This window comes from Hirundo rustica, chromosome 1, assembly GCF_015227805.2.
Source record: "Hirundo rustica isolate bHirRus1 chromosome 1, bHirRus1.pri.v3, whole genome shotgun sequence".
NCBI classification, from domain to species: Eukaryota; Metazoa; Chordata; class Aves; order Passeriformes; family Hirundinidae; genus Hirundo; species Hirundo rustica.
The window spans coordinates 149,263,298-149,290,079 of NC_053450.1; the positions used below are offsets into that span (position 1 = coordinate 149,263,298).

The window sequence follows — 26,782 nt, forward strand, 5'->3', positions numbered from 1 at the left end:
TTGGTGATAATTTATAATGCTGAGTAACACTGAAATATCTGCTTTATAATCTTTTTTTCTTTTACTTGTTACTCTTTGAAAATTAATTCTTTTTAAAGCTATGAATATATGAATGTGTACTTCAGCTGGCACCTTCTTTCTCTCTCAGAAGATGTGACAGCAGGAAGAAGGTGATGGCAGCCACTCTTGGGATGGGACACATGAGGACCTCACTTAGTTCCAGGTTTTTTTACAGTGCTGGATATTCTACCACTGTCAAACTCATAAAAAACTGCCAACATGAACAAACACTTACTTTGACCCTTCGGGGATGTTTAGCACCAGTCAAGCAATGGAATATCACAGCACATACCTATTTTACCTCCTCACAGATGCAGATTATGGAAACTTGGCAGAAACTAAACTTCTCGGGCTGTCAGTGTAGATTCATGAAGGGATTACATGAGACCATAGCCTACCATGTGTTCAGATGGTCTTTGCTTTAGAAGCAAATAAACCAATTGTTAAGCTGGGGAGGAAGGGATGTTCTTTTCTAAGTACACACAGCTAACAAAACAGCCAACTTTTTTGCCCCAAACCTCACACTCCACAGAGCTCTGGCATTGCTTTCCCGTGAAACTGGAGGTGGGCAGAAAGAGAATTTACATCCAAGAATGGAAGTCAAATCAGTGCATCAGAGCTGTAAGAGCTAACACCTGTGAATAAGCCGCAGTGATTTTATGAACCTGTCCTGTGAGCAAACTCTGCTCTACTTTCAGAAGTCTGTTGTAACACTACTGAAGGTGGGAATTTGGAAACAAACGACAAGACTTGTGCCCTTATTTGCATGTTAATCCCTTCAGTGCTTTTCCATGTCACAGCTGGCAGATATTAGTGTCACCCCTGACTTCAAAGTGAAAGTTCAAGGCCTTTGCTGAAGTGTGCAGTAGACTCTACCTTAGTGAATGACACTGGTTCTTTTCCCACAGTTAAGGTCTTTGGCTACACACTCTGAAGTGCCAAAAACAGGCACTGGTTGCAGATCTCTAACAAATCACACCAAATTCTGTCATGGTGAAAGAAAATAAATCAAAAGTATTTTTCTCTGAACAGGACACAAGTAATGTTCAAAACTCAAAAATGTACACAAAATCACATTTATTATTAGCCTTCTGAGTACAGGCAAAAAGCAGGAATCTTTTGTTACATAACCTACTGGAAGAGGCCCAAACACTTTGCCTGTTGCTCCTTGAAGAACTCAAGTAAGCAGGCAATTACCATGGCAGAAATGACAGGGTGCTGTGCTTCCCTTCTGCTCTTTCTCTCAGTTCTTACTTGCCCTGGGAAACCTGGCTTGGCTATCTCAAGAGCCCTGGCCTCCCACTCACAGCAGCAGCTCCAGAACCTTAGGTGAGGATGATGCTGTGTCTCAATAACCTCAGAGGGCAGCACTCTTCTGTTTTTCAACTCCCCAGGGTTTCATTAGAGGATCTGCTAAATCAGGCTTGTATAGTCTGTCATTAACTGCAGAATTTAATTACGCTGATTTGCATTTAGGAAAGACTGAAGCTTGCTGAGTTGTTGCTGCTATCATGCTGTGTTTATCTTTTACTCTGTTTTCTAAGGTTTGTTTTTGGTTTTTTTTTAAACAGTGCATAAAGGTCAGGGGGACAAACATTCTCAGTGCAGAGCCTCTCCTGAAGATGCAGTCACATTAGGGACTTGGGTAAACATTTACTGGTAAGGGAACAGACTCAGTAGCAACACTGGAGCATACCTATCCCACACATCAGAAGAGCCAACATCAGCCTGGTATAATCAAAAGAAATTATGAGAAGAGCAATATGATCCATCGAGACTCTGAAATGCACCCACGGGAGATACATTTGCAAGCTGTTTATTTAAAACATATGAGTTCCCCATACCCATAATGTCATTGAGAAAATGCCTGCTGACTTCAACAAGAGCTCTGCTAAGCTTGACACTTTTGGTAATCACATCTGTGTTGCTGAACTGCTGATCAAGCTTTTTGCTCTCTTTTAACTACATCACCCTGGATGAAGAATTGATAGAAAAATACCCCAGATTGTTCTCTCACTGTTGGAGTTTCAGTGATCTTGTCTGCAGCATTAATATGATTTATGTTCTGTGTATTGACAAAAAAGAAGTGATTTCCTTCAGAGTTCTGGCAGAGTGGGAAACAGGAGCTGTGCTGCTGCAGCTGAAAGTCTCTTTTCCCATCTTGCAGGGTCTCTACTGAACCAAGTTCCTACTTCAGGTCTCTCTATAACACCACAGGTCTAAGAAGCCCTGTGAAAAGCTCTTTCTATTCTCATTCTAAACACAGACAAACATAATCACTCTGTGCCAAAAAAAAGAGACTGCAGCTGGTAAGGAAATTAAATTTACTCCAGATCATCCAGTAATGCATTATAACATAAATGATGGAGAGATAACAATCAAGACATGCATAAAAGTGTATCAGAGAGCACTTTAAAAGTTTAAGGCTTTATCTAAAAGAGGAAAAAAAAAAAAAAATCCAGTAACCAAGTCTTTTTTTTTTTTTTCCCCCAACCAGTGGATGGATTAATAAAAAAAAGCAAAGTATTAACAGTGCTAATATGATATTTACTCTGTACTATTCATTGATCTCACAAGTCTTTTGAATCCCTGTAAATGTTACACCTTTTGCCATCTTTTTAATGGAAAATTGTAATTCCAAAACCCAAGACATTCAAGACGGATCATAATTTTTTTCTCCACTGTAACCTGCCCCTTACTGGACCTTATTGCCCAAAAATGCAGAGATCCTTCACCAAGAATCTTTAATGTGTCTTCTCAACAGTGGAAAAATGAAAGCTTCCTAGAGAAATAACTCTTGTAAATCTTCCTTTCACACCATCAGAGTTTAAAAGATTGTATACTGGAACATAAAAAAATATATACTCCATATTTTTTTAACATTTTAATATCTTTTTCATTATAATGTCTCAACTGAACCTGCATTAAAAAGCTCAAACAAAAAATCTAAATTGCTTCACTGTTTTTGCACCCATGCTAAACCCATGCTCAAAAACATTTCAATGTTTCTGATTAACAGGATATGAGGTCTACTGCAGAGACTGACAGAAATTTTAAGATATGGAGAATTTGTAGCAATTTTTTCACTCTCTGAAATTGCTTTCAAGCACCTGGAATGTATTGCTAAGCACTATACAAACATGATGTTGTTTAGACTATGAGATTTCAATTTACATCACTGAAAAATGCATTTGTGAAGTATTTATATACACAAAGAAGCATAACATTAACTGCACAGTGGAGATGTTATCACTTACAGCCACTGAGTGCCTCAACTACAAATTAGAGGATAATTAATTTAAAATAGTCCTGTACTAAAACAGAGAATAGAGTAGTTAAAAGAAAAAGCTGTAATAGTTCCCATGGCAGAATTTTCTTTATAGAAAGGACATGAATGTTACATCAATTTGCTTAACAATGAAAGTTTGGAACAGGTTGTAGAGTAGGGTTTATCTTACACAATAAAGAAGAGCCTTAAGCAAGATCTAGAGGCACAGCTTGACATGAATTCCAAATTTGTCTCAACCTCACCTTGAGGTCCTGTTTCACCAGGTCTCTATTGACTGGATTCCAGACGCACAAAATTGAAGGCTGTAGCTCATTTTTACAGGGCTACAAGCAATCCAAAGTTATTTTATATACGCCCTGTGGCAAACACAAGCCACTGTGGGAGACCCACACTCCCTGAAGCTGGGAAAGGGCAGGAGTGGACCAGTGCAGCTCCCAGCACTCACTGCATCACCGCTGTGGATGACCTGGCAGGCAAACACTCACCCACACGAGCATCCCTGCACATGACACAGTCCCCAGGGAGCTCCAAGTACAAAACACAGATGCAAGTTTGCTCATGCACTTAAACATTTACAGGTTCAAAGCCTTGACTTCCACCTAGGCCTCAGAGGAGGGAAATTACGGCTGCTGGAGGCCAAACTGTTTCAATTGCATATTTGACTTTCCAGCAAGCATAATTTTTTTTTCTTACAAATAGACCTTTTTTTTTTTTTTTTCCCTAAATATATGCATATAATTCCTTTCTCCTTTCTAATTTTTTCTTTATACACCTATGTAGAAACCCATAGTGTAGTTGGCAGTAACCATCAGGAGAAAACCTTTTAAATGGAGAGAACTTCATTCTCCTCAAGCACTTAAGAAGGCACACATTTTGGTGATGTCTTCTCCTCCCACCTTGTTTACTAAGATATTGACATAAATTTATTGTAGGTTTTTAACTTCAGGTTGTTGGATGTTTTTCAGCGTATTCAAATATGTCTGTAACCTCAGTCCATACGCTCAAAAAAAATAAATGTATGCACCAGTAGTGAATAATATATATGCATTAAACAAAGTTCTTCCTTCTTGAGGTATGCTTCACGTTTCCTAAAGCCAAGCTGCAGAACTCTCGTATCTCAGCTAATTGTGGTCTTTGCATTTGCTTTCCATTATTCTATGGGAATTCTGGGACAACAAAACAGATTTTTTTTTTCTGTGCTATTTAAATTACACTCAAGAGAAACAGTCATTCATACTAGACATTTTCAAATGTCTAGATAAGTTCTTACAGTTATTAAATTATTTTTTAATGCTTCAAAACATTTTTAAATGAAAAAAAAAGTTATTTTTCTTTTTAAAACTAATAAGAGGATTAGTGGGGGAGAATTTCTTTACAGTGCCAAAAAAACTGTGAATTTCACAGCAATCACAAAGTACTGCCTAATTTCCCACAATCTTCACCAAAGATTCCTTTTTTATCTTTATTTCCCCAGGAAATAGCAACCTGTAACTGCAATAAAGTAAATCAACAGCTGTGCATTACTTCATGATAGTGTTGCTATTAATGTTTTCCACCTTCTAATGAAGAAGACTGAATTTCTGTAGTAATAACTGTGCACAAATTATGTGAAAAGTGCATATTATATGGCTCTACGCAAGATATTTACTATATGTATTATGTTGTATTGATTGTTAATGTTGTATTAATATTTTGATAGTATGGTAAATGTAGTTTTGTAGTTAAAATGTAGTTTTTATATACCAACCACAAGAAAACGTAAATCTTTCAGAAAAAAAAAAAAATTACTACTTCCTTATCAGAAGAGACCAACTTCTCCTGCCTTGCTCAGCCCTGAAGACGCCATAGAGATTAAAGGAAAAAAGTGATACTAACCAAAGACAATTCTTTGTTTGAATGGAATTTATGCATCATGTATGAAATGTATGAATATTCAACAGGCTATTGCTTTTAAGAGATAATCCTTTGTTAACGGGGGTCCTTCTCCAGAGCTTTTTTGCTCGGGGAGGCACCCAGATGTCTGTAACTTTGTTTTTATTGTCTCGTATTGTCCTAACCCTAATTGTTCAATTTTTTTTTTTTACTCTAATTCTATTTTTATAACCATCTTATTTACTATTAAACTTTCAAAATTTTAAAAACAAGTGACTGGCGTTTTTTACAAATTACAAAATTGTTTGTGTTGGAAGGACCCTAAAAATCATCTTGTTCCAATCCCCCTGCCACAGGCAAGGACACCTTCCACTAGACCAGGTTGCTCAGGGCTCCATCCAACCTGGCCTTGAACACTTCCAGGGACGGTGCATCTACAGATTCTCTGGCAAACCAGTTTCAGTGCCTCACCAACCTCATAGTAAATAATTTCTTTCCAATATCTAATTTAAATCTGTGTTTTTCCAGTTTAAATCCATTACCTCTTTTCTCATCACTACCTGCCCTTGCCAAAAGTCCCTCTCCAGGTGTCACATAGCCCTGGGAGTGGAGGGATCTCTAAGGTCTGCCCAGAGCTTTCTCTTCTCCAACACAAACAATACAAACAATTCCAACACTCTCAGCCTGTCTTCTCCAGCCCTCTGAGCATCTGTGGCTTCCTCTGAACTCAGTCCAACAGCTGCACATCTCTCTTGTGCTAAGGACCCAATCTAAATGCAGTACTCCAGGTGAGGCCTTACAAAATACAGATTGCTAGAAAGCACATCACTGTTTCACCAAGACACTTAAAGGAAAAAAAAAAAAAAAAAAAAAAAAAAAAAAAAAAAAAAAAAAAAAAAAGCAGCTATAAAATGGCTTTAATAAAAGACAAGCAACTCCAACTAAAAATAATGGAAAAAAAGAGTTTCCAGCCTGCTTCTTCTGCCTGAAATAAAACTGCTATCTGTAAGCTACTTCCTGAAAACAAATCCTTATAGACCAGGGACTCAAATGTGCAGAATGATTGTATCATCCAGAATGATATTAATTCTAAAGAAAAATGGGGAGTTCTGAATTATTAAAGAAGACTGTCATTGAAGTTTTCATTGAATATCCATATCCTGAAGCCATATAAATGTCACAAGAAGCCACAGCACTTTGGCTCTGATTCAGGGCAATTCTTAACCAGTCAATCAAGCTATCTCTGTACTTAAAGCTAAGCTGTGAACAGTATTTCCTGCTAAATCAGGCCTCCGATTCCCACTTCACTTTATGAACCTGTGACTATCATGCTTCTAAGCAGAACTGAGGGTCTTAAATTCCACAGAAAATACCTACAGACCTCAACAGAACCTGCTTTGTCCATATGGAGGGAAAATTACAACCTACTAAACTAGGAATTCATGGTCCATTTGCTGTTCCATGTCAACTCCCCGGGTGAACAGCTGGTGCCCTTGTTCATTATAAGTTTAAACACTTTCAAAGTATATTATTAAACACCAAATAAAGGTTTTCCTGATGAAGACCAAAGAACTGTTTGCCCTGAGATTCTTGGAATGCTAAATGTAAATTTACTTTGTAGATGGACAAGTTACACCACATTAAGAATCTGCAAAGATAGTTCCTTATGGAATTAAATGTCTTTAATTTAATTTAGTTTAATCCACTTCATGAGTAAAATAAACAAAATGCAATGAAGGCTACTTTAAGTCTGAATGAGAGCTCTGTGTGGCTTAAACAACCAACTGAGAACTTTTTAGTTAATTCAGAGAATCATAGAATGACTTGGGGTGGAAGGGACCTTAAAGATCATCTTGCTCCAACCTTCCTGCTATGTACAGGGGCACTTTGCACTAGACCAGGTTGCTCAGAGATCCACCCAACCTCCCCTTGAACAATTCCAGGGATAGAGAATCCACAACCTCCCAGATGAACTTTGATAAAAATCACCATGTAAATGGTCTCTGACAGTGGCCAAAGAGAAATAAGAAGAGGCAGATGGTCTTGTATGAATGTTCCTCCTCGTTTGCAACACGTTGATAAGGAGCAAGGCAGAGAATAGTAGCATTGGGTTTTCATCCTGGCTCCTACATGCCTAATTGTGGCCATATTTTAAGATGCCATTCTTGTGGTACTTTTGGAGCAAGATTCTGTACAGTCCTTTGCACACAGGATTCCATTACAATTAAATGAATCACTGTGTGCTGACTCTCAAGAAGAGGACTGAGGTCTGTGGGCTAAAAGCCAGGGAGTGGCACGGGCAGTGGCCCAGCAATGTGCTGAGGACATGCTCAACCTTCCTCGCTGCCAGCAGCAGGCAGGTCCCAGCACTATGGACAGCGCCCCGGCACCGCGGACAGCGCCCGAGCTGCCTCATTCACTCCTTCCCACAGGATTTTAAGCCTTGCCAAAAGCCCATCCAAAGAAGCGCCTTTGAATTTGGATTCAGCAGGGAAGGTAACACAGCTCAGGTCATTCTAAAAGCACAGTGTTCAGGCTGGGCTTTTCCAGGCCACTTGGAGGATTATTCTATTTCCAGAGAACCAGGCATTGAAATCTCATCAAGTCCTTTGGAAAACGTCCGACTAAGCAGCAACTGTTATCCTTTAAAAAGGATACTCATCCTTCAAAGCTCATCACTCAAAGTTCACTTCAGTAATGAGTTGATTCTGTGATTCCTAACATCCATGGTCTGAAGGGAACAGCAATTACACTACAGCCTTGGGTTTCTTCCTTGCTACTGTAAGGAAAGGCTGAGGAGGAATACTTGCAACATTCAACCTGGATGTAGAAGCACCTTCCTGTTTCACCCTGCAGTCAGTTAAATATACTCAGGATTAGGTTTATTCTTAATTTCTAAAGGCATTGTTTGTGCATGCATGGTACAAATACTAAATCCCCACAAAAACAGGAAGCAAAGCTGCTTTTGTATAGGAACAGGGTTCTGACATTTTGCCTTAAGTGCTGAGCTGAACTTAAAATGGACAAGAACAGCAGTTAAATAGTGCAAAGAATCAGTATTTTTTTATAGCACCTCTCATCCAAGGATCTCTAAATGCTTTTTAAGTTACCCCTCAGTAAGCTGAACAATACTCCCATGTGACAGACAAACGTTAAGTTGCCCACTTTACAAATGGCTGAACACAGATACAATGAGGCCCATTTAGAGAAAATTTGCAGAAATATAGATATTTTTCGCACCAAAGTAGCTGCAAATCCCTGCCACAAATACATCACAAAGGAGCCATATAGCTTATTCTTCAAAGCAAAATAATACTGCATCTGCAGCCAGCTGCAGACTGAACCAAGAGACCACATCTACCCTCAGTGTTGGTCCAGAGTACTCTCATCTCCAAAAGGGGCAGAACAGATACCCCCTCCATACTTGTCTGGCAGGCAAGCAGCCAGCTTTGACATATATGAAAAGAAAATGACATATATGGTATTGTCATCTCAGAGGCAGATAGACACTTCAGATCCAGAAAGACATGCTAAGATGAAAAACTAGTAGAAAACCCCACATTGCCTTCTACTATTTTTACTGTCTCACAAAATCAAGACACAACATTAGTTTTGTTTAAATTTGCAAGTCTGTAACAGTAACCCCTGTAGCAGCTGTTTGGGCACAGGTATTAATACTTCACCTTTAGGCAGATTTGAAAAATCAATATACTGTGAGTTTCTACTAGAGACAGTAATTAAAAAAAACCAAACCAATACACAAACCTTCAAATGAAGTGATTCTTTTATATAATTCACCCAATGACTGTCTGAAGTTTAACTGCTCTAACTTTTAGCAATGAATAATAGCCACCTGTACAACAATGTGATTAGAGAGCACAGATTCCATTTGTTATAATTAAAAATCTTGTTCAATGCCTTTCACTTCATTGGTAATTTGGTTGGAAAATTCAGAGTCATTTATGAAAGTGATAATCAGGGTCATTTATAGATCACACCACCATACTCACAGCCCCATGAATCTCTGCTGTGCAGTGCTGGGGCAGACTAAATCTAAAGGAAACAAAAACCTTCTCTGCAACAAAACCATCCTTTAGTCTATTTGGGTCAGTCCACTAATAGCCAGGAATTCTTGTCATTACAACAGAGAAGACTGCAGACAGCATGGCTAGAAATGCAAGATGTTTATGCACTGCAGCTTTGCAATGAAGTATCAGTTCTGATTTTTAAAAAAGCCCCATCACCTCATTCTCAGTAGCAGTTGGCATCCAAACTTCATGACAGAGTATACAGAAATATGCACCTATATTGCCAACAGCTAAATCCAGGGCTTTGGATTCAATATTTATCAATTACATTTTGTAAAAATATGTACTGAAGTGCTTCTGGCCACATTGCTGAGTGAAAAAAACCCCAAAAACCAGCAAGAAATAGGAACACCACAGTATAACATCCAAATTCTCTCCTGGTGAAGTTCAAAACACTGCCTGCCTCTCCCAGCAAAATAAATCAATTACCTACAAATACCATAAGACTGTAATGATACAGAGTGATAAACCATGAGGAGGGCATGACTTTCATCCCAAAGTACATTTGCGATCATAGAAAAGGCCTGAAGAAAGGAGAGTATTGGAAGCTAGGTCTTCCATGCTGGGGAGAAAAATAAGGTTAGGACTACAGCTAAAAACTTTGTTACCGATGCTTTCACAGAGTTATGTTAGACAATGATTTAGAAGCGTAAGGAGCAACAACGCTGCAAGAACAGAAACAGTATTTAAACTACTAATCCTTTGCATATCAGCTCCAAAGAACTGATGGTTCAGTTGGTAGTGAAGTGGTAGTGAAGAACTATGCTTCAGTATTTTTCTTTTTTTTTCCTTTTACTTCTTTCTGAGGGAGCTCACATGACATATAGTATAAAATTTGAAGGGTCTCATTTATGGGGAAAGAAAAAAAAAAAAAAAAAAAAAAAAAAAAAAAAAACAAAACCACAACAACCAGCAAATCTCCAGGCCAGGTTTCATGCAGAAGTATTTTTGGGGTCAGCTGGTGCCATTCTTGTAGATTACTGACAGTTACCCTGAGGCACTGGGATCTCTCACCACAAACATACACCATACCCCACCACCCAGGCAAATCTGCTACGGAATAAGGATTACCCTAAGAGATAGCATTCCTCTAGGAGCTGTTTGTCTAAAGCCAACACACACATCTCAGCAGACTTAACAAGACAAACAAGGACAGAATAAACTGCATTTAGAAAGAGTGAACAGAGTGGGGACTATGATCAAGGTCAAGTTTAAATGTGATCAGGGCGTGACAGCAGCTCTGGTAGATCTATCCAAGCAGGTCTGGGATGATATTAGATTACTCATAGGAACATGCTCAGAGCAGCAGACCCAGATTCACTGCCAGTGATCACTTGAAAACAGGACAAAGAGTGCCTTCACGTGCTGTGGTTTCACCCTGGACATCATTTCTCTCTCTGTGCCCATCTTAAAAGACACAACTCTACAGGATATGCAGGGAGAACCGAGATCTAAATGGGTAGTACCAGTACCAGAATGATTACCCCAGCTGGGATTTGGATTCATCCAGGCATGTTAAAAAGTTTTGTCCATTTGGAGATCTTAGAATGTTCTGCTCAAAACCAACCCATAGCGCACATCAAGGACTTTAGGGATGCCTGCAGAACTCACCAGTGCACTCTTGGTAATGAGTGACTTTGAAAGCATGTTTTTTAAAGGAATATTCATGGCTGCAAAGAAGCTATCACATTCTTATTGTAAAAGCTATAATGACTCTCTGGGGTCTTAACACAAAGAAAGCTAAGCACACCCATTACAGATCGCAGACAGCCGCTCTCTTTCTGATGAAGAGAGAGAAACGAGGTGCCTCGATAATTTCCCATCCTGTAGGGAGTTCTAGTCCAAATCCTTCTCACTGTATCCCTACCAACAACCTGAAAGGAGTCAAATCAGGCTAGAAACACCATGTTGAATATTAAAGCAGGTATGAATGCAGATTCTGGACTTGCATAAACAAAGGATGAATTAAGAACAGACTAAAAGCTTATGTCTAAATATGCTTTTTCCAGCCCATTCAATTTACAATACATTTTTAATGGTATTGACAGGTTGTAGAGGGATGGGAAAATTATGTGCTAAAAAGCAAAACTGAGGTGAGAAGAGGAAATTAAATCTCCGTTTAGCAGAAAAATTATTTCAGTATTTGTTTTCCTTCCAAAGCAAAATGACAACAAAGACTGTTGAAACTTCTCAGTAAACAAAATTTCACTTCCCATCAATCAAACCCTCATTTTATTAAAACTGAAAGAATTAATTTTCCACAAAATATTTATATAACATAAAAGCAAACAACCATCAAGGATTACATTTCAAAACCCTTTTTTTCAGATATCAGACTTTGACAGAGTAGTCTAATTCATCTTTTTCTAAGCACTGCATTATCAAAACCATAACATTCCTAAATGAGGTTAATGGAAAAAATACAGAAAAAATATTTGATTTGAAAATTTTATACTAGACTCCACTATCTGCCATAATTTTCTCATCAACTGAAATATTATCAATTTACTAATACATAGGATGTTATCTGATTCAGTGAAAAAATTTAGTTTCTGTGTACTATCTCTGACAAATTCTGCTTTGACTCACACTAAAACCCTGACTCAGCCCCAAACATGGACATGAAGAGAAGACACTATCTTCAGTTTTCACTGTAATTAGGTATAAACCTGTTCTGCTAGTGCAGCCTAACCAGCATTGCACAGATTCCTATCATCCCTTATTGAACACTGTATTTTCAAGAGATCAATGACATTTGTATCATTTAATGTCATTCTAATTACAGACAACCACTTATGTTAAGCACAATAAGACACAGTTTCTGTACTAAACAAGTACAGATGGGTATGATGGGAGTTTACATTCCACAGTCAGAAAGAAAGGGAATGGAAGGAATTATCAGCCTTATTCTACAAATGGGAAAGGAAGGTAAAGACCAGTGAGAAGCTCCAGGGAGGATGTGGTTCCCACAGAAGGAAGGTGGTAGACTTGCCCTGCAGGGACACAGCTATCCTGTGTATGAGATTTGTCTAAGGTGACACAGGAAATCACCATCATATTCCCTCTAAATTCAAATTTGTTGTGGGCCCATCCAAGTGTATCCACTGCAGGATGCTGCTTCTCCTCAGAAACCATGAGTTGTCTTGGAGCCTGCATGAAGGAGATAAGGATACCACAGTGGCCCCTGCTCAGCACAGAGCACTGCACCTGTTGGCATTTAAACACGGGGTTTCCTTTAAATTCCATTTTTTATGACTAGAGCAAATGCAATACCCGCTGGTTAAATATATCACCCCCTCAATCCCATGCAAAGGCCCTACAGTTCAACAAATCACAGTTGTCTTGCACATCCTGGAGCCTCCAGTAGTCAGGAAACTTTTAAAGTCTTTTGACTCCGTGCAGCTTTGGCAGACAGACAAAGTGGAAACAGCGAAAAGCTACCACACTCTGCAGTCACAATAGACATCAAGGGCAACATACACTGTGAGAAGAAAACTGTAGACTATGGGGCTCAAGTGACACATTCATATAAAAGATTTACTGTTCCGATTAACATGCTGAATTTTGATCAGACACTTTGCATTTCATTATCGTAGGTTAGTCCTTACTCTCTTTTATAGTCAAATCTCTAGACTTACTTTTCTCCCAATGGCAGGACATATTTGCATTAACAACTTCTTAAGTTGCTCTGTATCACAGCAACGTAGCATGGGCTTTTCAGTCAGATTGCATGACACACACCACAACTCCAGCACAGCTCACACAGAACTCCTTCAATATTCTTGAGCTTCTTGCCCCAGTCTGTCCTTGCTGCAGCTAATTTTTAGCGCCTCTCTTCAATAAGTCGTTTCTCTACAGAATAACCAATACCATTTTTGCCCCTCCTCACACCTTCAGCATACATTCCTATTGCTTGTAAACTACGTGTAACAAGAAATGCCACTGTTCAGGACCTTCACTAATAACAATTCCCTCTGCCTCACACTCTCCTGTCCTCTCACGGATGCATGCACTCCATTTTATTGATGCCGCAGATTCGCAAATGGGCTTTCTTGCTGATGGTGCTCTGTCTCATCTCGTGTCATAAAGTGTCTCCCTGCATCTCCTCTTTACCCTTGCTGGTTTTACTCTCATGATTTACAGCATTTACAACCAGCCTTTCCAAAATTAATGCCCTATTTACCCACAGAAAAGATATGGTTTGGTTAGTCTCCCTTTAGAAGGATTCTGGCTAGGAATGGAAAAGTAGCAAAGCTGACATGGGAGTCAATTAATAAAGAATTAAAGGATAGCAGCACAAATAATGTTACTCCATACAGATTTCTGGAAAATAGGTCCTGTCAAACAAATCAAATTTAATTTCTTGATGAAATTACAGATTTGATTGATAAAGGTAATGGTGTACGCAAGACAGACTTAGACATTTGGAAACACACTTGGCTTCATTATTTGAACACATTCCATCACTGGATTTTCACAGCCCCCAAACACTTGGCTCTCATTTTTCCAGTCACTTCTTTCAGTGGTACAAGTGCCATCAGATGGCTGGGGAGGTCAGATGTGACCTTCTCCCATTCCCATATCGTGTGTGACCCACCACAATGTACAGATCCTCACTAGCATGCAGAAAATTACCAACATTTATTTCTGAGCACATGTGAAATGAGTGTAACAAGCTCCAGTGCAACACCACATGGGAGAAAACTTATTAGCAAAATCTGAATATTCTGGTTTTATCCACTCACTCATTCTCTCCCTTTCTCAGAGCTCATCCATCACACCGTCAAGCGCACCAAGATATGTATTCAGGTAGTCTGACTGAGATGATTTGCACAGGTCATGGCAGACAAGGGGTATCAACTATTAGAGTTCCCATCACTACACTAGTTTTTTGGGGTTTTTTTCTTGACTGATAATGACAAGTCAGTTTTTTGGCATATCTTTTTTAATTTTTATGAGTCAACAGTTGAGAACAGGTGGTCCTTTGCTTCCAAATCTTGCCTACTTAGGCATTCCTAAGTCTTAGTGAGGTTGCAGATCAGCAGCTGATTTTGTTTATATGGAGTATGTCTGAAAAATAAATATTTGTTCGGCTGGTGTAGCTCCCCGTTGGCATAACAGGGAAAGAACTGTCATCACATACACAATGTGCTAGTACCTTGTGGCCTTTTAGTGTCCTTAGAAAGTGAGGTCCTGTGCTGGAGAGATGTCTGTACTGTGACTTTTGGGGCTTGACAATATAGCACATTGCTCAGTTTTATTGCTGGGAACAATGTCCTGTTATCAGCACATGTCATTATTCTCACACTTATTTCACTGTTTTTTCTAGTGTTTACAGAGAGATATTTGCATCTGCATTTCATTTATACCACTGTTAGTATTTCTGCTACAAGTCTTTACAAGTTTAGTTGCATGAGAGGAAAACCAGCTTACTAAGAATCTCCAGAAAGAGAAAGCACAAGATACAGAATCCAGCAGAGCGGATGTGCCAGTGTGACACATTTACAAGGCACAAGAGAAATAAATGAATTCACTTTTCACGTAGCAAATGTGTTTACTGGGCTTAGCTTGTGTGATGCAATGACTCTCCTAGCCTCAAGCAGAATTTCTCTAGCTACTCCAATAAAAAGATGCTGGGCTGTGGTTACTTTAGATACTATGGATACTTTACTTTGTATCCGCCAATCCTATGAGTTGCAAGTTCTTGACGCGCTTCAACTGCAACATTCCTTGACATACAGACTCTCCCCACAAGTGGAAACTGCACGCGTCCTGACTACAAATCTAACTCGCTCCTTATTTCACTCCAGGAACCAGGATTTGAGCATCTGTGTTTCCCATGTGGCAATTCCTCCTCCAAGCTGCCTTCCAAGCAATGCTGCTAGCTCCTGCAAAAGGCACAGTTCACAAAGACAGCCCATTCCAGAGCCCTCCCCACAGAGATGGTGCACACTTAGGACACATCTCTTCTCCTTCCTACTCTGCTCTAGCCTTGCCGTCCCAACCCCTGCATGCAACAAACACATGTTCACGCATCACAGAACAAAATCATCTTTCAGGACTGAATCCTGTTCTTCTAGCTGAAAAAAACCCCATGAAATTTATTGCAATTCCAGTAACCACAAAGCCATTTGGGAACAGGGGATGTTCCTGCCAAGTGATGTACTAGGTGGATGCATCAGTCACCTCCAGAGAGTGCCTGAGTGGTCACAAGGTGGTTCACGGCAATTCTTTATGCAGCTGAGGCTCTGTTCCTCCCACAGCACCAAAAAAAATGAGTGAGCAGGCAATGAATGTTAGCAGCCATCAATAACTATCAGTTTAGGATGGATTCAAAGATAGAAAGCTTCCCCTTACACAAATGCAAAATGCCCAAAGCCTCTCAGTCTTTCCATTGTTCTCTTTCTGCAGTCACATCTATTCATAATGTGTCTTCTTCACTACAGCAGGAAGCAGTGAGCTCAGGAGAGCACCACAGCCATTTGTCACCATTCTGCAGATTAGTCCACTTTGTCTCAATGTTTTTGGTGATGGCACTGTTAACGTGCAATGTTTGACGAGCATGTAACTCTTAAAAAACTTAAGGGGTTAGGCTAAAATGAACCAAGCAACGTACCTGAAAGTGAAAATTAAATATTAGGGAACCCTTTAGAAACCAGAAATTCAAACACAACAGAACAAATGGTGAGAATAGGGGAAACTTTGGAGGAAACCAAGGCAGCATCTCTCTGAAAATACTGAAAAGCTAAATTTTGTGCCATTGAATTCAAGTAATATGATTATACTCCTCCGCATCTCTTTAATATCTCCCTGGAAGTGCGTGCTTTTTCTCCTCATTTTAATCCATCAGAAGACCAGAATAGATAATGTGATGCTCAGTGCTACATTTTTACACTTTGGCAAGCTGCTTCTAGGCATTTTGTGGGGTCAGAATGCCCCCACATTTGGTAAATAATAATTCCTGTATTTCTACAATAACCCCTTATTTTTCCATAGATGGATTTCTCTGCCTCCATCTCATCTTGCTTGCTTTATTGAATAGATGAATAGATCACCTTTGACTTCATATAATTTTGCCTTTTCTTGAGAGACTCTGGAGCATCAAGCTCTCTTTTATTCTTCTGTACTGAATTAGAATTTTTTTCTTTTTTTTAATTTTTTTTTCTTTTTTATTGTAGACACAGCCATGATGGATTCTAATATCACAAAGAAACCTGTAAGGACTTTATATTTTATGAAAAATACCTGAAATTTATATGTACAGCCAGCTTCAAGTCTTAAACACTCTACATCACAGCCAGGTGAGGTTTAAGGACAAACACATGCATAATTCATGAAAGCATAACCATTATTGGTAGCTCTGTAGAATAAATAATCCTTGGTAGACACTGTGCTTTTGAAGGATGCACCATATTCATGCTGGCTATATAGAGCTAAATTTTTATTTATTATGTACTTGCAATCCATTCAATTCTGTTTCCATTTGAACACACTGGTGAAATAGAGTGCAATATTCTGTTTCAGTTACCAGCACAAGATGCACAACTCAAAGCAGAGCTCCCAATAGCCAGGGAGCACAGAAGAGCTGATGACTGCACAGAGTCCACCAGGGATCTTGTTATGCCAATCTAATTAACCTGGAAAATGCACAGCTAGCACCGTGCTCTGGGCTTGCACTCAGATGGAAAATGGGCTGTTCAACTATTGTATGTGCAAGGCAGGCTTCTCATAACTCCCAAGTCAGCAGAAACATTTAAGCATATGCTTACCATTAATGTTAAACAGGTGCTTAAGTACGTTGCTGAACAGGGAACATAACAAGGAGCATGCCTCTGGAGGATGTGATTTTTGCTTTAATTGCTGTTGCATAGAATTTATTTGCTACCCTTAGATATTACCAATGGCCTCTTTTCTCTACCAAGACTGCAATTCTGGTAAAATTTGAGTAAGAAAATATTTAGAAATGCTCTCTTTATAAAAAAATAATGAAAAACAAAAACCCAAACAAGGGTATCTGTAAAACCCAAGATACTGGAACAGAGAAGAGCAAATTTAAATTTTAAACTTTCTAGGATATTTTATAGATTTTGATTCCTACAAGAATGCCTAAGTCCAACCAAAATGGAACATCCTTAACAATGTTTTTAACACATTCCAAATGCAGATGCACATGATTAATGCAAGTAAAATAAAATGCACAGAGAATAACAAAAAATCAACAGAGAGTATAACATGAACTTCTCTTCCCTGAGAAAAACTCTAAATAGTGAGATCAGGAAAGGCTCAGTCATACTGATATGAACTACAATTAATTTCTGAATTGCTGCCCTACCCACAGCATTTCATACATCCTCCATGTAGACCACAGACCCAGTTTTTAACAGTCAATAAACTCAGAGCTCATGAACAGTCGTATTCTTGCCTTACAATCACCTGCTTTCCAAACTAGATCTTCATAAGTGGTACTTTAAGCCCCCTCACAGCCAGATGAGAAGGCACGATTATGAGCATATTTTTTACACGCTTATAATTAGGCACTAGAAAAAAGCAATACAAGCTCATTTCTAGGTTACTTTGGTTATATCATAGGCTGCAGAAGAACTACTCAGTATTTACAGAAAACAAGCCGAGCGATAATTTTGATTTTCCCCCACGTTTTTAATAACATCAGTCCCAAATGATAAACAAAAATGTTTCATTTTCAGCCTGTTTTCCAGTTTAACATCATCACTGAAAACAAACATAAGCAGAAGTGCAGGCACGCAGCATGCTCTGGGGAACAGCTGATGGAGGTGCTCATGGGGCCCTCCATGGGTGACAACTTATAAAATGAGATTAAGTAAAATATACAGAGAGCCTGTCTTAATCACCTCACTCTGCTTTTCTTCTGCTTGCTTTCTTATCATGCAGTTTGCCTTTTTTATTTTTTTCTTGTCAACTGCAGTAAATTTCACAATTGTTACCATTCAAAAATTACTGAAAATCCCTGGTGACACAGAACATGGTGGGGTCACTCAGATCTGAAAGCACCTGAGCCTCAGACAAAAGTCCTACTCATTTCAGCAGGAGTAGAAACCCATTAAGTTTGGCAAAAGTTTTGCTTGAGTAAGTGCTGAATAATGACTACAGAATGAGGCTATGCAATATGTGACTGGAATTCATGCCAAGTCTGTCTACACATGCCTGAGTTGACAAAATCTCCTGGCCAGTATTCCCTGTAACTTGAGAGGGATTTTCCACAGCACTGACCAGTCTGTTTACCATCCAGTGCTTGACCGGGGCATGCAATGCTCACCACTGCAGCTCATTCCACTGCCTTGAATTGTTTGTTTTCTCATACTTGCTTTGATTGCACATTTGTGTGCATCTCTGGACAACCCCTTAAATCATCATGCCATTGTAATTAGGGATAAGATAACGGGAATACTTCATACAAACAAAGACACACTACGAAAAAGGCTTTCTCACAAACAAAACCCTGAACTAGTTACTGGAGGTGCACAGAGTTTGCAACTCTTCTACTGTGTCTTGCAAGTGTGCAACTTGGGAACCCCCTATTTACGACTGAGGGTTGGACTCAGATCCAGTTACACACATAATAATTCTCCCCCTGATCAAGATATGACAGGCAATTCCACTGCTTCTGTTCCCACTCTTCACTTTTCTAGCAATGAAGGGGATATTGCTGGCCATACAGAACCCACAGGGACAATTTATGCTCACAAACAACCAGCAAGGCACACACTTCTTCCCAGAGCACAGCATAAAAAATACCACACAGATGCTCCAGGAATTCCCAAGACCTCATCAGTATTTCCACAGGTGCATAAAGCCAGTTTTTGCAAAAGCAGAATTTAGACATAATCTTGATAATCCGCTCCAAGGGCAACAGGACACTAAAAAAAGCAAACTTTACATGCTACAATGAAAGTTCTGTTTGTACAGTGTCCTTAAGAGGACAGAAAATCCATGCAATCTACAGGTGAATGCATGCTCCAGCTGGGTCCCAGTTCTCTGTGTATTGTAAGCATTCAGGCTCTAATGGTTTAGATTTATTTTTAAAATTGCATTCTCAACTGCAGCCTTTTCAAAAGGACTGAATACTATGGGAACTTGCTAAATGCAGTGCTCCATTGGGAAGGAATGCCAGGCTTACTAAGTGACAGCATTATGCATTAGTGGATTACATGAGATTTAGAGTACATAAAACAATTTAATAAATGGGCTTTGCTTGTTAATCTCACGTGAGTCACTGCGTAGTACAATACTGTACAGACAGCACACATGCAAACACAGACCTAGAAGAATAAATCCTCATATTGCACTTGTGATGACATTAAACCATTTGGATTAAATAATTTTAAGGCCAAGGGTGCATTATAATCTTCTAAAACAGCTCAGTTTATACAAACTATGGACCAAAAGATTTCTGCTACAGGATGGCATCTTGCGGAGATGGAGCTCCTCTCCAGCTACAGGGGCAGGGCCGTGCTGCTGGGAGACCACATCTGCTTCTGCACAAGGGACCTGGAAGAAAAAAGCTAAAAAAGTGGAGCTCATCTATCTTCACATGCCACAGCAGATGTAGTTGGCAAACCCTGGGCAGATGTGGAGAATAGCCCTGGTCTGACGTAACAAAGGAGGCTGGAAAGGGTTCTTAGTTTCACTTAAGATGCTCTGAAATGTCTGTGACTGTGTTTAAGCAACAGACAGACTCATCACTTAGATATCTGCAGGGTAGATGCTCATGGTTCAGCTTGTACCCCATAATTCCTTGAGTCAATGGAGAGAAGTTGGTATTTAAGAGTGCAGATACTCTGGCCCATTTACACATTTTACATGAAGATGGGATGAATCACGCCCCAGACTGCACTGACTAATTTGTAGAGAGAGCCCAGGCTGACTAACTTAGATATAAATGTCTTTACTGAAGAAGCCGGTGTTTAGTCAGAGGAATCCTATGCCCATCTTGTTCTAATGAAGAATTACCACACTCCCACGGAGACTGTTCAAGCAGTTCATCACATTCACTGCAAAAACCAAGCACTTTATCTTCTGGTTTGCAATGCTCTAACTCCAACTTCCAGCTTGGAATCTTGTTTTGTCTTTGTTAGCCGTGTTAAAGACCCTGTTGGTACTAAGGGTTGTGCACAAACCAGAGGTATTCTTTGGACATGATTGTCTGTTGCCTTCCCTTTCACATAATCAGTTAGGCCAATATTGAGAGAGTGCAAAGCTCTGCAAAGGAATGAGACCTCTGTGATATACGAGAGTGACACTTAAAACGTGCTGTGTAGTGTCTGCTGGCAACTGAAAGACTCATTCCACAGCGCAGAAAGAGAAACTCTCCTCATCAAATAAAGCCTCAGGCCATCAGCATCTACAAAACTTACATTTTGGGTATTTATCTTAACAAGCAAATCCAGACTTCATTAATGAATACATGTAACCTCTCAAATACAAATGCTGTCTTCCCCGCTGCACAGACAGCTCTGTGGCTCTGTTGCTGCTCAGGGCCCTGCAGCCACCCACTCAGCTGTCATTCACTCAAATCATAACAACTTCTCCTCTTTTACTATTTGGGAAAGCAGTGAAAAGATCCAGAAAGAGAGGGAGGGGATAGACTGTCCTGTGAAAAGTCAGACAACTCAGAGGAGGAAGGGAGAAATTAACACAAAGAGCACCTTTTTCCTTGCAAGTAAGAGGAACCAGAGAAGCTGCTGAGCAACACTGAAGAAAAAGATGCAGGTGTGAGGAGCACCTCAGATTCAAGATTTTGAACCCTCCTGGCAGTGAAAATTAAAGTTAGACCACATGCCCTCCTTCAATCTCACAGTGCTAAATAGCAAGCCAGCAATGTGGAGTGCTTTCCACAGCTCCCAAAGTTTTTCTGAGACAGCCTGGCACCCTGTATTTCTCACAGGTCCCACAACTTCAGTGGATCCCTTATAACTCCAGGCTTTGAACTTCTCTATCCCCTAAGCAGGGATTTATCTAAAAGGACACCACATTACATGGACAGTATTAGGATTCTACAAAGCTTGTGGAACTCTCTGCCATCCCTCTTTAAACGTAGAAAGACTCCTAATTTCCACCAACTAGCAACATGACATGAGAACAGCCTCAGCAGATGTTACAGCTTTCCCACAACGCAGCGATTCCAGCACCTGCAATGGATTGTATGCAGGCTGCTCATGCTATCCCAACAAAGGGGAACCCTTGTTCCCCTTCATGCCTGACCCAGAAACGATACAAGAATGTCACACTCCTCAAAACACAACCTGCCTTTCACTGAGCAGCTGCAGTCCCAAGGATTTTTTTTTTTTTTTTCCCCTGCAATTCTTGCTGTATTATCAGCAATTGAATTCCTGCCAGGCTTTAAACTTCAGCTGAACTGATGATAGCTCACCTGGGAACTGCTACCACAGTTCCCTTGCTTTCGGTTCTGGAGCTCCCTGTGTTTTAGCTGAGGTAGTAGACAACCAAGGAATAGAACACAAAGCGCACTGTTTGTAAATCTGGATTGCATCTGGCTTCTAAGTCAAGAGAAATATAAGACAGAGGAAAGGCTAAAGTAGCAGAGAGCTGCACTGGATGAGAAACTCCACCACTTCGGTGTGGGAGTTTCAAAAAACAAAAAAGGAATCTTTACACAGCTTCTTTAGCCCTTGTTAAGACAACTGCATTTTTGGCCGAGAAGAATTTCACCCTTTTTCAGTGCCATGTGATTGAACAGTGCAAGAAACACACCTGTAGGTAGATGATGGCAAATAAGGGGAAATCACAATGGAACACCAAGGTTTTATTTATTTTAGTAAGAATTTATTCCTCCTGAGAGGCACCAGAGCTGTGCTTCTCAAGGAAGAGCAGGAGCACTCCTGGGATGACAGAGTAGCTTAGTCCTCATGTCGATTGTACCCTCGTGGTCTCTGAAGCCTCAGAGGTGCTAGCAGACTTCTGAGGAGATAACAGTTGCCATTGGGCTTATTTTATTTGCATTTTTTATACGTGCATCAGAACTGCAGCTATCGGAGCTGGAATTTAAGTGGTCAAACTGAAAATCTAAATCTCCAGACTCAATGAACCCGAACTGTCTCTTTTGCCCTATTCATACATTTTCCATCACAGTAAAGCAGAAACATGGCACATCCACCACAGCTTCTCTTGGCAGTTTCCAAACAACTGAGCAACTGCAGGTTAGACTGAAATTCGGGACACAAGTTTCACAGCAACATCTCTCTAACACACACAGATGGAGCAGGGTGCTCACTGCTTCCACTGACCACTAAGTGTGCCAAAGTAACAGTCTGCTCACACACAGCACATTGACTTGCCTTCAAGACCCCTCTGCACTCCCCCAAGCCTGTTGTTCCCACTCACCTAATTGTTTATAACCAAAGGTAGTAGCTCCTTTTTGCCCTTGTTGCAATTGTGCCTCTAGCAAATTGGGATTTTCATGAGTGTTTTTAAGAGAATAATCAGGCACTACAGTAAAGGCTCTCTCCCAAACAGCTCTTTTGGAGACATTTGTTTGCAAATCCATCAAAAACAAACAAACAAAAAGGTTGTGTACATGATAGATCAGTCCCTGGGGAGACACAGGGAAGTGTAGAATAAAACACGTAGTTGACACTGTTGTCCTTGACCTGATAACTGAACATGTAAGGAAAAAAAGTCTGGAATGTTTTAATGAAATAAATTCTATAGCCATACTTAAAGTTAGGATAAAATGCAAGTGCATTAAATTTACCTCCAAAAGTGATAAACCTTTATCTCCATACTGTATTGTTGTGTATTAACTTCAAACACGCTGTGGAAAACTCAAGGGTACGTCAGTTCTTACTAGGAGAAACCACTGTGAATTAATCACTCCCTACAGCTTTTATGTAGAATTAAGTGAAATCCCATTGTAAGAGCCTGAGCTATTTCTGTGTGTTGCATTCCCCTGGCTCAAATGATGAATGGGAAATACAGCTGTAAAATAAAAATGGGCACCTTTCCAGGTAAATGCTGTTGTTTAGAAAAAAAACCAAAGAAAGCCCTGCTAAAATACTGCCACGGGGATAAAAACATTTATCTCAATGTCACAAGAATGGCTTGGTTTTTTGCTGGTCTAATTAGGTAATAAAGAAATCACAGGTGTAGTGACTCCATGAGCTATTACCACACTTAAAAAGGGTCCACTGCATGGCCAGGGACCAGTGTGTCAGTATTATCACTTGCTGTCACATCATTTTAGGAATGAAATAGCTCAATTTAACAAAGATTTTTAAAGAGCAGAAAAATCAATACATAGTTAGAAGCTTGTCAGGATTCTAAGCAACAGCAAAACTGCCAGAAAACAAACAAACAAACAAAGTCATGGTGGGCTTTGAATTTTCAGTGACACTTTGAATTCTGCTGAGGCACTTAATGCAGGGCACACTGTAATTCACCTCCTGGGATTCCACACACACTAACCCTGTGTTCTCAATCACTGCCTGATACGTGAGGAAGGACATCCACAGCCCAGGTGACACAAGTAGCTCAGGATTCTGATTTCAACTGTAACCAAAGTGACATAAAAGCAAAAATACTGGTTGTTTTTTTTTTTTTTTTTTTTTTTGACAACAGTTTAAGGAAAAGGATAAAGTACTAAGGCTTAACCTGTTGGAACATCCATCCAAAGTGTACCTCAGTTTTCAGGATTACATCTGCTAAATGCTATCTTGAAGAAATATAAAATCTATTCAAGTATCTTAGAGCTCAAATATTCACCCAAACTTAGTTCTTACTTAAAGAAACTACAGATCCATCTGCAACCACAGACCAGACTAACACAGAAACCAGGTGTGTGTGGTTTAGGTGGCCCATAAAAACAGATATTATCTAAATAAACCACCTGTCCCCCCACCAAAATCAAATGTAACAGTTTGCCTGTCTTTAAATTTGATTCCCAGTGTCCCAAAAATGAGGTCTCCAAAGAAAAACCTTGTATTCAAGTCCAAGGAGACTGCCCCAAGTGATAGAAGTACCTGTGACTTAGCAGCCTGAGGAGCCAGATCCTGCTGCTGTCTGAGTCAGAGGCAAAAACTATTGTCTCTGGCTGAAGGCTGGAGTTTGGGGCAGCCCCTGCTACCCAGCCCTGTGTGCAGATCCACCACCCAGCCTTTGCTCATCCCGCAGAGCTGGGGATATGTGGATCCATTTTGCCACGCTCGGAAGCACCAGCCAGAAATCCCAGCAGAAGCTCCAGCCCTGTGCTGAGTGGCAGTGGGGGAATCCCTGCCTGCTCCTCATTCCCTGACTTTAGAAACCAGCAAGGATAAAGTGCAAGAGGTTTTTTTTATTATTATTATTAATTCTGTGATTTTACACATTCTGTGTATGTGAATTAGGCTCACCCTGTACTTGGATCAAGCAATGTCATCTCAGCTGGTTGATTATTGTGTCTTACTGATAGAGAACATCCTAACCAAAAGCAATAATGACCACTAGAATGAGTAGCTTAAGCAGATAATAGCCTAAATTTTTCTACATTTAAAAAGTTCCAGCACTAGATATTCCCCAGGCATTTAAAAAGCCAAATAAAAGGAGCATGCTGCAATCACATAGGCTGTGAAATTCTCCTGGGAAAAAAAAAAAAATGTTTGTAGAAGTTCCTCTTCAGTTCCCTTACTTGAATTCACAGGTCACATAGCATTGCACCTTCGTCTTAAACACTACAGCTGGAAAAAGCAGCATTGCTGGAGTTGGAAAAGGAGGCTCTTCCTTAAAAAGCCAGCAAAGCATTTTACTACAGAACTTGATTAAAGGATGGCGAATACTTTGGCTGCTTCTTGAACACGTCAACAGAAGGCATGAGAGAAACAGATACTACTACCTTTGTATTAAATATTAGCATTTCCCCTGGCAGGGGAGGCAAAACACAGACGGGAGTGCTCTGCCTGAGCAGAGAGGGGACAGGAGACCAACAGGTACCCTTTACGGGCTTCAGCTCATTTGAAATGAGTTGGTTTCAAGGCGAAGCGCCCTGAAGCCTCTCCCAGCCTGCGGTGCACCCCCGCCCCACCGCAGCGAGCTCCTCCCGGCTGCGGAGCCGCCGCATGCGGGGCCCCGGCACCCCCAGCCCCGCCGCCCCCAGCGGGTCAAGCCAGCATGCAAAACACACCAAATATATTTCCATCAGCACAAGATGGCAACCAGCACTTCTTCCGGCAGAGCAGCTGGATGCTTTTATTTTGTCCTTAAGGCAGGAGGGGGATTATCGAAAAGACATCTCGAGTAGGGGTGGGGGGTTTTTTGGGTTTGTTTTTTTTTTTCCTAATGGCATGAAGACAAATGTTTCCAGTAGTAATGCCGGAGGGAAGGCGAGGCAGCCCGCACAGCCCCAGATCACGCACACACATCGCGGTCATCAACTTGGCGAAGTTGGCCGTGCCGGGCGCGGTGCCCCAGCCAGCCCCGGCTAAGGGGGACACCCCGGCACCCCCAAATCCCCCGCGACCCCCTTCAGCGGGGGCACAGACACCAAGCGGGGCCAGGACAGCAAGCAAAGCCCCCTCTCGTGTCTCCCGGCCAGCCCGGCCCCGGCAGCGGGGGCTCCGCACCCACCGTGCGGGCGGCGAGCGGGGTCTGGCGGCGCCGAGCCGAGCAGGGAGCCCCGACACTTACTTACAGTCACTGGAGGCGCCAGCAGCAGCCACTTACCAGCATGTTTCCTTGCATTTTAGCCGTTTGAAACATTGCCTTTTCCTTCATTTTTGCCGTGTGTGTGCGTGCGTGTGCTGTTCCCCGAGAGTTACTTAATCCAGCGGCTGGATCACTTTAGTGAAGAACTGGCGTGCACTTGCGATGGCTCTTTCTGGTGTGGAGTGGAGGGGACTACGAGCAGCGGAGGGGGAGGGTACCTGCTTCCTATCTTTTCCTTCCCCACCCTTTTCAATATATATTTTTCCTTTTGACCGAAAGGAGAAGAGAAAAAAAAAAAAAAAAAAAAAAAAAGAGAGGGAGAAAAAAAAAAAAAAAAAAAAAAAAAAAATGGCAAAAAAAATAAACCAGCCCCTGCCAGAAAAAGAAGGAAGGCGGGAGCAGCGGGGGCACCCAGCGCTGTCACCAGCCGGATCCAGGTTTTGCCCTGCGGGAGCCGGCGGGGCGGGGTGGGCAGGAGGGAGCCGCGCACACGCCCCCCGCCCCGGCCATGCCCGGCCGCCGCCCCGGGCCCGGGCGGTCCCGCCGAGCAGAGCCCACCCCGCGGAGCAGTTGCAGAAAAAAAGGGAGGGGGGAGCAATAAATAAAAAAAGAGGGGAGCTGGAGTAGGCGGAGAGGCGGTCGCCCCCTCCGCTAGCCGTGCCCGGCTCGCCGCTCTCCCGGGGGGGGGTTACACACGCTTTTTACACCACGAACCGGGGAGGGTGTGGGGAGAGGAGCCGCCTCTCCGGCGTTAACTGTTCACCGGCTGAGCCCGGCCCCGGCCAGGCCACGGCTGGTGCAG

General features: G+C 41.1%; 1 protein-coding gene across 2 annotated transcripts in view; it reads right to left on the minus strand.

Moving 5' to 3' along the window:
• DPP6 (dipeptidyl peptidase like 6) overlaps positions 1 to 26,782 on the minus strand; it is a 541,800-nt gene that overhangs the window by 455,206 nt on the left and 59,812 nt on the right. Inside the window, exon 1 of one of the 2 annotated variants that reach the window (XM_040056368.2) lies at positions 25,999 to 26,242. The exons of the other annotated variant lie outside the window; for it this stretch is intronic. Within the exon in view, the coding sequence (XP_039912302.1) occupies positions 25,999 to 26,049 (51 nt within the window). The 5' untranslated portion in view covers positions 26,050 to 26,242. Of the gene's footprint in view, positions 1 to 25,998; positions 26,243 to 26,782 lie in introns of those variants that run through there. 2 annotated transcript variants of the gene reach the window in all.